The sequence below is a fragment of the Anser brachyrhynchus genome, assembly GCF_964034855.1.
Source record: "Anser brachyrhynchus genome assembly, chromosome: 11".
Lineage (NCBI taxonomy): Eukaryota > Metazoa > Chordata > Aves > Anseriformes > Anatidae > Anser > Anser brachyrhynchus.
In genome coordinates this window covers 1,368,101-1,380,927 of record NC_137706.1, presented here as the reverse complement: position 1 = coordinate 1,380,927, position 12,827 = coordinate 1,368,101, and the positions used below count along the sequence as shown (strand labels likewise).

At 36.2% G+C, this 12,827-nt stretch overlaps 1 protein-coding gene across 1 annotated transcript in view; it reads left to right on the top strand.

The window, feature by feature from the left end:
* Positions 1-12,827, top strand: part of LOC308200940 (uncharacterized protein) — a gene marked incomplete at its 5' end in the record, with an annotated part of 194,897 nt that overhangs the window by 85,256 nt on the left and 96,814 nt on the right. The window contains one exon of the mRNA XM_080607559.1: positions 4,885-4,964. Coding sequence (XP_080463685.1) covers positions 4,885-4,964 — 80 coding nt within the window. The remainder of the gene's footprint in view (positions 1-4,884; positions 4,965-12,827) is intronic.

Genomic DNA, 12,827 nt, shown 5'->3' with positions numbered 1-12,827 from the left:
CTAAAATGCTGTGTTTGGTGCTATGGGATTTCTTATGTTGTCAAACACATATTTTACACAGACTAATCTAACGGATATATAAATTAATGAGTATTTTATGGTAACCTTTTCAAGCAAGTTGACTATATTAGGATGTAAAATTGAGCATTGGGTTCTTAGCAAAATTTAGGACATTATCAGTTCAACTGCTTGTTGCTCTTTTTCAAATCTAAGTCTTTGAAAGTGCTTGTCAGTGCTTAGTCAAGACTGATGTTTCTCTTGCTAAGGCATTCCTTTGTTGTGCTTATTGCTGTCATTTGTGATGTACAACTTAGAAGCTGAAGTCATGGGTGTCATCACAGACCCTTTTGATTTGCAATATAAATTGCATCTTTAGGGAATCATCCACTCAGTCCTCTGAGCTGATTGTTGCAATCTGAATGTGCATTTAGATGTTGCTTAAGATTAAGACTATTAAAACTTTTTAACTTAGAATTTTGTGTTTGTTTTTTTTCTCATTCTCCTTTAGTCTGAATTTCTGACACTGCCAAAATGGTTAAATTTTATCCTAATCATTAATAAGAAAATATCTTCATCCACAAAATCAATTCTCAGTGTTTTATGATAGCTTACTTTCACTAAGCTTTCTGGAACATAAGTGCTTATAATATCCCTAAGCTCTTCCTTGCTTTCCAGGACTATAAATTTGCCTTATATACATCATAACATTAGCTTTCTCAGACATCTTATCAGCCATTGTCTGCCAAAGCTTTGAGAGGTTTGCTGCTGCTTATATTACATGTGCTGAGATCCTTCTGCATTACAGAAATATGATAAGATGAGCAATGCATCTTTCTTGATGAACCAGACCCCTAGAATCCACTTGATCATGAAGAAGATGGAAATTACAGCCCAAATCATCAAACGTTCATGTCTTCACACTGAAACAGTCATGTCCCACAAACGTGAAATATTTCATGTTTCTCTTTAAAGTACAAATCATAGGAGTTTTTCTTAAGATGAAAAGCGTAGTGGGACAAATATGTCTGTATCTCTTAGCCTGTTCAGGTGTCTGAATGTAAGCCAGATATTCAAAGAGCTTTTATAGATTTGCAATTATTTTTGAAGTGCTGCATCTCCATGGTAAATTGAACTCATCCATATGTCAAGTTTTTTCATCAGTCACAGATATCATGAGGGTTTTAAAATAAAGACCTACTTATGACTTGGTCTAGCAAGGGGTGAAAAAGTCCAGCAACTTCTTTATTGTCTCTCCTCCACTGGTCTCCCTACACTAAAGTGATGTTCTTGAACTGACTAAGTTCAGCATCTGGCTTCTCCATGAATCTATCAAAGTTGTCATGACCGCAGTTCTTATAGATACTTTCTATACTTGTTTTGTGCAACAAAACATTTCAAACAGAAATCCTGTGACCAAGGTAACTTCCTCCACTGCGCAGTCCTCTCAATTCTGCAAAATGCCTAGCTACTATAATTGAAATCTGTATTCGCAGTCCTAACCTCCTCTTTGCCAGTTTTGATTCATTCCTCAAACCTTCTCCCACAACAATTTTATATAAGATGTATCTTGACAATTTCTTCCCAGTGAAAATGGATATGATCTTCATCTTCATAAGTCCTCCTTTCATTCATTGTTCTGTCCCGAAACAGTCCTCTAGCCTGTCTCAAATTCTTCTCATCTGCTGCTCATCTACTTCATGAAACAACCCCAGCCTATCCTTTTTTCCTTCCAGCCTGTCGTTTTCTTCCTCTTTTGTTTCACAATCGAACTTTGCATTACTCTTTCACTTCTTCAGAATGTCTCACTTTTTACCACACTTGCCCTTCTAATAAGCTCTCATCCCTGAACACATGGACCATACTTTACAGTACTTTACCTCTAATTCCCATTCTTTGTACTTAACAGAAACTGCTCAAACGAGTCTCTAATGACTTTTTCCAGTCCACTTAGTACTGCACCTTTGGCTACCAGAACCTATCAAATGTTTCAACTTTGATCTTACTGTAATCCTCTTTCTTTTGGCTGCCAGGACTCCATCCTTTCCTTTTTGTGCCCTTCAGTGAATCTGCTGTATCAGTTCTCCAGCTTTTTGTAGAACAGGTGTAGAACAGCAGTTTGTAGAACAGTCAGGTTTTGTCGTCCTTCCTAGTTTATCCATGAGGAGACTCACTTGCAAACAGATTCAGCTACCATGTTTCTGAGGCTGGTTAGGAAATATGTGAACCTCTGTACTTCAAGCCTGTCTCTTCCTACCCAAACTAAAATCAAAGTCTCTCTGTGCAGCTACTGGAGTCGTATCTAAAGCCAGCATCACTAAAACACTGGTCCTTACTCTTTCTGCAGAAACCCTCTCAATTACTCTTTCTCACAATGTCTGTAGATAACCTACCATCTCACTTACCACCCACATTCATTACCTGAGCATTGTCTTCAACTGAGATTTCTCTTTGCCACCTCAAATCCAGCTGGCATCTGAAGTGTGGTACATGGTCTTTTCTGGCCATCTGTGTTGTCTCTTACATTTCTCCCAGTGTGAATTTACTTGCTCAAATATCAACAATCATAAGCTTATTGAGATCAACTAATGCTGTTAGAAAGATCATTATCGTAGTGTCTTTCTTTGGCCATACCATTTTCTGACCATAGCACTCAGGTGCTACGTGCCTCTCCCTTTTTGATTTTACACAGCCCATTTTCCTTTTCTCTACTCTATGTCATCTCCTTGTCAGTATGAAAGCAGCAGCTCCAACCTCAGTTTGTCGTGACATCCATTTCCATCTCAGCTTTCACTTTCAAGTCAACACCTTCTTGCTTTCTCCTGTCAAAACTCTTAAGATACATCTGCAAAACTGGTTCTTCAAATTTCTGCTCAAACTGTGCCTTCACCCGTCTACCTAGGGGAAAAAAAAAGACTATCATAATGACTATTATTGTCTCTTTTTCTCCTACCTATTGCATTTTGTCCTGAATTTACTGTATAATTTTACTGTATACTTAGAGGTTTTTTTTTCCTCTGTGCGTTTGGATAGGGCTAATGCTGTCAAGTCTTGGTCTGTAAGTAGGACTCAGAGGTGCTATGGTAAAGTAAACAGCACTGAAGGGAACAGTAAAGGCCAGGAGGAGTTGAAGTCATGGCTTTATCCCTGCAGAATGGGCCTGGCACACTAGTCCAACAGCTAATATTTTTGGCAGAAACACAGATATGGAAACTATGTCCATGGCCAGATGTGCACACAGAGTGCTGCCAAAACAGAGCAGTGTACACTGTAGGATATGCTGTTTTCCCCAGTAGCATATACAGAGATACTGGTCCTTACCTTGGAAAACGTGAAGCACTGAATGAACTCTGGGATCCACAGCTAAAGTTCTGGGGTGATTTACAGTATTGCAAACTGATGCTTAAGCAGCTAAATCATTCCCTCCAGCACCCATTTGTTGTAATCTCCCTCCAAAGATATTAAAAATGCAGAAACCTTGGCCAGGTTGTAGTTGATCTAATTTATAAAACATTTTCTGGGTATTAAAAACTAGGGCAATGCACTAGTAGTTTTTAAATTGTGTTAAATATACTGTAAACTCCCAGAAAGGACCTTTCGTTGAAGATTATTGTATGAAGACTTGAAGATTAAAGTGTCTAGATTAAAGATTAATGTGAAGTGCACTGGGAAATGGTTTGATGTATAAGGAGCTATGTAAGATATTAATCGTGCACTTTTCAAAACTGCCTGAGGGAATTAGACACCCAGTTCTCTTACATGCCTTTGAAAATCTCACTAGAAAGAATTTGTTGTTATAGAGTGAAGATGGCAATATTTTCATTGGAAGCTTGAATAAAAGAGGAAGGAAGAGATGGTGAGACATTCTGTACTCTTCTAGAGCTCAGTGTTAGATCCTTACAGTTTTTCTTTCCTGTTCTGAATTTGCTTCATAGGTTTCAGAGGATTTTAGAGCTGCTCTTATTGTATAGAGGCAACTTGGATTTGAGCGCTACAAATTAATAACACTGGTCTGAGCCAAGAGCATTGTTCCACCTACCTATGTATTTCTTGTCATCAAGTCCATTTCTACTTTGCTTTCACTTCAAGATAGTTTTTGTGTTCTCATAAACAAGAATAATTTGAAAAATAACTATGTAAAACTCAGGGAAACAAAATTATATATATACATATTTATATTTACAAAATAATATGCATAAATTAAAATAATTATAATTGGTGCAAAACCAATTATATATTATGTATTTGGTAAAGTACTCCTTTTCCTAGAGTTTTTCTCAGTCATGCTTTTTGTATAGGAACTTCAATACTGCTATGGAAGAAATGTTCCACATATGGTAGAAATTACAAGTTTGCTTGTCCCCAAAGTGCTGCAGTACAAATAAGCTGTTAAATGCCAACTCTGAATGTTATTTTTTAGATGTTAAGAGAGATAATCCTGTACTAAAACTATTAGGAGGCAAATTTGTTTGAACTTCAAAACATCTTTGATCTGGAATGAAAATGAACTGTGTATGAGTATATGCTCCATTAATTTGGGGTTGGCCAATTGTTTGTGTTTTTGTTTGTTTTTTCCATTAGCCATTTTTCCAGTGCAGTCTTTTAAAACTGATCATGCAATACAGTTATTTTTCCTGGTAAAATCTGGTCTGTTGCCTTCATAAAAGGACAGTTTTTATGTAGAAAGTACTGTGTGGGAATCAATATTAGGGTTTGCAGTCATCTGAAGAGTTAAGGTGCTGGTGGGTTGCATTCAGACCTATTTCAGTGGTCTTATCGTTAAGTCTCCAGTAAGCATTTATAAAGCGAGGCTTCCATGGGTACTGGGAAAGTGTGATTCAAAAATAATCATCTGTCTGATGAATGTTTTCTTCTGACTTTTGGCAGGATCACCCATTTGAATTTGTGCCAATCTCTACAGGAACCTGATGCCAGCAATTTAAGGATCTTCACATTCAGTCTCAGTGGTAAGATCTAATGTGGTTTACTATAGCATCTTTAGATTATTATTGTTTTCTGTAATGTTGCACTAAAACTACATCGGGGGGGGGGGCAGTATTTCTGTTTGACCTATACACAGATATAAGAACGTATATTGATCTGTACAAGGTTGAGCTCGGGACACAAGTTCTGAGGAGTTTTCATCAGAGTAAAATCAGAAAGGTCATATTTATTGTTCTCTCAGCTAATGTAACTGCTTTCAAAAGGTTTGACATTGTACATATAAAATGATGTGACCATTTACATAAGGATGGTGGACAGGCAGCTCCAAAGAGAAAGTAAAATGCACAAAAAGGAAATTCAGAAGTTTTGAAAACTGAGCAAATAAGATGTAAAACTAGAAATTACTTTCACCTCTAATGCTTTGTTGTAATTAGTCTGATTGTTCAAACCTTGGGCCAGATTCTCAGATATTGCCCCACACCCTTTGTGCTGCTGTGGAGACCTTGCAGAGGGATGTGGTCTGGTTGCACCTTGAAGCTCAGAATTTCTGCTCTGGAGGGAAATTCACAGCTATAGTAAGAGCAAACAAGAGGAGGGGACAGCTGAGTCCCACTGCACGTTTTGTTTTGGAATATATTTTCTAGGAAACTGTAGCTGGGTACTGTGTAGTATTACTTTACACAAAATCACATGGTGTGTATATGTTTGGTTTTTCAGTTAGGAAAGATCTAATTTTTGGATTATAATATTGTCTGTGATGCTTTTTCATTCTCACTTCTTTTTTTGATTCTCTCAAAATGATTCTCACCATTATGGTACATATGCATTAGTTTTTTTGGCCTTGTAGAAAGAGGAGGCCGGGGGGGGGGGAAGACATCACCATGTGCTGTACTCCTCCCATTAGCATTGGCTGTTGCAAAGTATTATAGGCAGAGCATGGACAGCCCTTTGACCTCACCTAGTTCAGTCATACTCATGCTGTTTTTAGTTCACTGTGAAACAGATGTCAAGTAACACTACTTCCAAGTCCTGCCCATTACAGGCTATTGAAATATATTTTTTTGAATTAGGGTGCACCTCAAAAAAATAGGACTCTTCTGATATAGAAACAAAATATTTATTCATCATTCCTCTAGCAATTTATTGTCATTAACCAAGTAGATCAGTAGAATCTCTGCTTCAGTTTAAAGATGTATTCAACAGCAGTAGCATTCCTATCCAATCATACTCTTTTCATATAAGAATAAGCATAACAATGTGTTATCATGAATCGTCAAGACAGATTACATTTCATTATTGCTGGGTGACTCTTATAATGTTGGAACGTGTCCCTAATAAAGGGCAGTATCTCCCGCAGAGCATACTGCATTAGTAATGCTCTTTATTAGAAGTAAAAGAATACAGCATTCATATCATGTTACTTGATCATACAGCCAAGGTGTAGAACAACAAATTATCAAGGCAGTTTTGTAAGGTGATCCTCATAATACTATTCTAATTTTTTCAAGTTGTTATTTGATGCTATTACATTCTGTATGCACTGTAAGTTGGAGCTGAAAGTCAATGCTGTTCTGACAGACAAAATTCATGGAAGCTAGATGTGACTGGTGCTGAACTACTAGATCTTTTTCCTCTGTAAACAGGAGACATTAATGACCTAGTAAACAAAAGCAGAAGAGCCTCGTTTGTTAACTCTTAGCTAGGGCAAATGAAAATCCACTACAAGTCATTAAAGTCTCAGCCCTGTGACAGAACTACTGCTCACTGCAGCAGGAGCAACTCAGGTAACAAACATTTAAGCACTAACAAGTCTAACTGTTTTTAGCTAAAGTTCATTAGGTTCTAGGAGACAAAGTTGACCAACTGTAGGTATATAAGTACATACAGGGAGAGAGGGAGAGAAAGTTACTTGTTCTTGTTATCAATAAATGTGTAGCAGGTTCCTCAGAAGGGTTAATGACCTTCAGGGCAAACAGATGACCAGCTCACTTTTCAAGTCAAAAACCAGTACAATATAATAGATTATATTGTGTATTATATATATAATACAATTAAAGGAAATGTGTGTGTGTGTGCATGTGTGTTAAAATGAGGAAAAAAGAGCTCCTTCTGACTGCATTTCTTTTTTGACTATCCCTTCACACTTCATTTCAGCCTTTATGTGGCTTTTGTGTTCATGCTTTATTATATTTTCTTGAGGCAAGAAAGGTTTTCAATGAGAACTTGATGAATGTCCATATTAAAGTGGATCCCTTTTTTAATTAAGTTCATCTAAATTTAATTTTGCAATTTTACTTCAGTAAACTCCTATGACTCCAGATGTTGAATGTGTTTTTCCTATTGCTGCTCTTGCATAATTGTACCTGTAGAAGATTTATGACTTAGAGAGGCATTTCTGAACACTTTTGAGTGTTTTCAGCATATGTTTCAAGGATGGCTAGAAACATGAGCAATTAGCATCCTAAAATACTGTTCTGCATCCAGGATTTCTTTCAATAGGATGTTACTTTTATTAGTTTGAATTTTAAAGTTTAAAAGAAACATTGTTATAGAAGCATTTCAAATGATACAGGGATATTCTCCCCTGCAAATTGTTAAAGGTGAAAGAGAAGACTTCAGAAGGTATGGGATGCCATGTGAACAGTTACAACTAAGAATTGCTCACTTTGATTAAAGAAAATCCAAACAGTTAGTTTATTTTGGGGTCCTTTCTTTTCATTACAACTGCGGTGGTGAACTGTTTGACGGTGTCAGTGTGTTACTTGAACTTCGTAAACATGGGAAATATGTACCTCGAGTGCTTATTGGTCGTAAAGATTTCAAAATGATTTTACTAATTTTGTTAACATGAGGAATACATTTGCATATTAAATAACATCACATACTTTTCATGTTATGTCATCAGTGTAAATGGCTCTTGTTTTAAGAATTGCCTGGAAATTGCTCCTTGAATATATGGACATATCTAGCATCATTGCATATGATGCATGTGAGGCAATGTATAATGAAGGCCCAGGTTCCCATCAGAGAAACGTACCATAATTTAACTTCCAGATAATATTGTAAGGAAAAGACTTCAAAATTAAACAAAAAGACGGTTGCATTCTATTCTATCCTTCAAAACAAAATCACTTTCCTGGAGATTTTTTGCTGCTGTAAGCACTCTTAGTATATTAATTTGAAATATTTGTCCATTCAGTAAATAAATACAGTTTTGAACATTTGTGTAAATTCAAGGCTCATAGGATGCAAACTGCTCTAGGCATGATTGGCAATCTGTCACCCCAGGTTTGTTTGGAGGTTTCTTCGGAACAAATAGAATTGCCAGTGATGAACATCAGTAATGGAAATATGAATCAACTTTTCCGTTTTCTTCTAAACTCCTACCAGCCTCCATAATATAACTTGGCATTTACTGATGAATTCTAAGAGGTACTGTTATTTCTGTGGCCTATGTGTTAGGAAAGGGAAGGTGTAAAGGAAAAGGACCCTATAGGTCCCATTTGCACTAGAGATGTCAGTGTAAAGGAATGCCGCAGAGCAGTGACTTAGTGACTTTGTGTAGGCAGTGGAGGAAGTCATTTGAGAGAGCTCCTCAACAGGAGCAAGACCATGAGCCCTGGAAATTTGTCTCTTTTGTGCTCAGATTGCATCTTTGTAGAGAAAGATACCTTCTAGTGAAAGCATCAATTTTGTGAGAGTTAGATTGGGTTTTACTATCTTTATTCTAGTTCATTTCTTTCCTAAAAGGACTTTTCTCCATACATCAACAGAGGATGCATTTTTGAATCATTTCCTCTTCCCCTAGAATTCTCGGTGATGCTGAGTTAAGGTAACTGTAGTACATAATGAAAAGCAAGTATACAGTTAGAAAATTTTAGCAAAGAGACTCAAGTAGCTCATTTAATTTCTAGCAGAAGAAACAAACATAACAATCCTCCATTGGGCAAAATGCTTCTGAGCTTTAAAGGCTTCATGTGGGAGTCTGGATGGGACCCAAAGAAGGAACTACTTCAAAATTGCAAAATGACATAGTTTATTATTGTTAAATTGTCAAGATTTGCTGTATATTTGCTGAGATGGTAACCATACAAGGTGTTTTCAAAGACACTAGCTAGAGAAGGGTATGTTAAACCTCCAAAGTCTTAAGAATGTCTAATGACTGCCTGCCAATACAGCTGAATCCTGCTGGGTAATGGGGGAATGCCTACCATGTAAATATAAAGAGGGTTATTTAGGAGACCAAGTGAGCTGTGAATTATTGCCTAGGTTGTCACAAAAGAAAAAAAAAAAGGAAAATGAGTTGTGAATAGGAAAGAACGTGTACTGAGTTCCGAATAGCTTTGTTATACTTTTTTTGAGGTAGATGTAGAAACTTACACTCTGCAAGAAGAGATCTGTTTTTTTCAGATTGCAAATGCACTAGCCACCTAGATTACCATGGGGAAAAAAATTAGAGAAACAAAATTGTGTTGTTTTTATGTGTGATAAATGCAAGAATCAGAGGAAAATAATTGTCTAACTACATTTTACATTTGTATTGATCTAGGTTCCACTGAAATTAGTGGGAACCTTTCCAGTGGTTTGAAGGGGACTTGGACTGGATCCCTGGGGAGTGAAAGAGTCAAGAACTGGATTGACAGGAGAGGTAGTGGGGAATACCTTCCAAGCCCAGCTGAATTGTGCATCATTTGTACAGAGCAATTGAAATGATAACCTTGGAAGTACTTAAAAATGATTTGTTACTTAATATGCTGAAGCTCATATCTTGAATCCCAAATGAGTAGTCTGAAAATCTATACTGTGTACTTCTGTAAGGTTACATATACACAAATGGATCTTTAAAAATGGGAAGAGTTTCACCTAAATTAGGAAGTTCATCTTTCTGTTCCTTTCAGGCAGTCATCACAGACTGGGGGGAAAAAATAACGGATATTTGAGTGGGGATATCTTGTGTTAGAACTTTCTCAAAACTCAATAAATTTAGATCGAATTGCCCAGCATAGTAGGATCTAAATGGCGTGCTATTTCTACGATATTAAACTCATACAGTCTCTGTATTTTCTCTTACACTGTATAATAATAAGAGTTTCAGACTCTCATCTTCTTATCTCTTTAAACAGTGTACAAGTTTACAAGTATGGTACCAGGAAGGGTATAGGGAATGAAAGTAATTTAGGTCATCTGTGTTAATTTTTTTTTTTAAGTTTAATGTACATCTAGTTCCTATAAGCAGATGTAGCTGGAAGTACCGTCTTTTTAAAATAGTAAATGGCTTTTCAAATTAAAGCTTTTTTATACATCCTATTTTCAGCAGAATAAATAATAGTTTATACAAACAAAAGAAAAGGGGAGCCCATTTTGCTACAGCCACAGCAAGTAGTATTTTTCAAGGTGTTGGCTTTTTTTTAATCGAAAAAAACACAGATTTCATTGAAAATGAACAGCTGAAATAGAAGCAGGTGTTTTTTCATCCACATTTGGAGGTGGAGTAGAATTCTTCTCATCTTCTCTCAGTAATTGTTGGTAAGGACTTTTGCTGCTGAGCTGAGTGATTCTAAATTAAATGATTTGTTTTCAATATGAATAATATTTTCTTACCAGTCAGCTTACATGTAATCAACTTAAATGGCAGTTTTAGAAAGAGATGAACCGTGTCAATGTAATTCCCAAGATGAGGAATGAATACCTGATGAACTTCATTCTTCTAAGATAAAATAATACAGTACCTTAGCTTTCTGGTTGTTGTTCTTTTTGTGTGTGTGTGTTTTTTTGTTTGTTTGTTTGTTTTGGTGTTCTGTTAAGTAGCAGTTATGGAGTGGGTCCTTGTTACATAGAGAATATTCTCCAAATGGTATACATGTTTTTCTTGTACCATAACTCCATTAATAATGAAATATCCTCGAATATGCTAAAAATTTTACAAACTGACCTGTTTCAGAACACTGAAAATAAATTAAACAGAGCAAATTAGGCTAGCCAAACAGGGAGGATGGACTTTGAACAAAAATTATTGTAGTCCAATTTGAAGGGCGGATACATGCTTTGAAACATTGCCTTAATTTTGTTAGGCTTTGCCTGATGAAGGTGAATGTGAAACAGCATTCCAGAAGTAAACCCAGTCTTCAGAGAGGAGGGAGATGCTTTCAGTAGCAAGGCAATGTGAGGTAGCACAGACAATTTGCTGTAAAGCTAGGCTGAATCTTCTTCTAATAGGCAATCAGTACAGAGTAAGTGAGAGTGATCTTGGAGGGGGCTGCAGGCAGTTGATTGGGTGCCTTCTGTGCAATGTGGGTTGGTCCTTAACTATATTGTTAAGAAACATATCAAAAATACTGTTTGAGAGAAAGTATAATACAAAGGCAGATCAGTAAGAAATCTTGCAACACACTACAATGCAGCCTGAACATACAGCATATGCTGGAAGGACCTCTTAAAAAATGATTCCCCATTTTTAGCAAGGTCCGATTTAATGGCCCACTGGATCTCCATGACATGGGGTGATGGGATGTTATTGTGTCCCATAAAAATGGAATAATTCTTCATTCATGAGAATAATAATACACAGTACAATAAACTAATTTCTTTGTTTTATCTAAATATTCACAGTCAAAGTGCAAACAATAAATAGTAAAATCCACTCTAGTGGTCTTCCAGTTGTATTACGTGTTAGTGCAGAATTACTAATGAGAACATACTTATGTATAAATAAATCTTTTATCCTCATTATAACTCCACTGTGTTCCTACAGTGAAGTCATCCACCCAGAGCTGCTTATGGGTTGAAAGCCTCAATAGCCTTTTTTATTTATAATAAATATTGTATACTAATGTTAACAATGTCATTGTGTGATGTCTCAATAGAGGATTATGACTTCATGTAATCAGTTAGCTTGATATGTCTTCTCTCTACTAATGGAGTCAATTTTCCATACAAAGGAGATGGGAATCACTTATTCACAAACCTTTGAGCAAATATTCAATCTATATACTGTATTAACCCAATACTAAAGTGGCACAATGAAGCTCAAGGCCAGGATATACAGAGTTAAAGTTTAGTGCTTAATCTTAATTTATCCCTATTGTGTGCAGTGAAATGTACTTTAATGTTAGAAATCATTATTTCCTCCAAAATAGTATTTCAAGTGTGAATTGCTACATTTTCAGGTGTAATTCCTGATATTGTTATATGGAATATTCCTGAAATGTGCAGGACTATAAATAACATAATCATAAAAACGGTTTTGCGGCACATAGCTAGTGTAAAGAGAGGATAAAATGTATTTATATTAATGAGCAAAGAGAAAAGCAATCTTCTATCATCTACCGGAGACGAACAGCACGTTGGGGAATAGAGGCCCATCTCAAACAGCACTTATGCACATGCTTAACCTCAATTATTGCATCAACAGGGCTTCAGTACAATCTTAAACACCAAGGGGAAAAAGGAACTAATACATTGGCATAAAATACTCATATTTATATAATAACACAAAATATTAAGTAAACTATAGCACAGTCATTTGCGATGTATGAATGTAGATATCTTGTAATATTAACATAATACAATTGGATGCTTAGCTCCTGAATGCCTTCAAAATAATTTATCTTGATGCTCATGAGAGAAGTTCAGGCTAAGATGAAAAGCATAAATTCACATAACAAATAATTCACATAACAAATAATTCACATAACTGTCTGAAGACATGTTCAGAATACAGGATTTTATGCTAACTAAAGAGCAGAATGTTCCAGCTCTTGTGAAAATACCAGTTCTTCGTTAGTCCATGCTAGCAACTTAACATGGAGAATCAAATAAAACAAGAGTTATCCTAAAACAAATCTCAGAAACCAAATCCTCTTTAGTGGCATAGGTTGGCTCTGGTA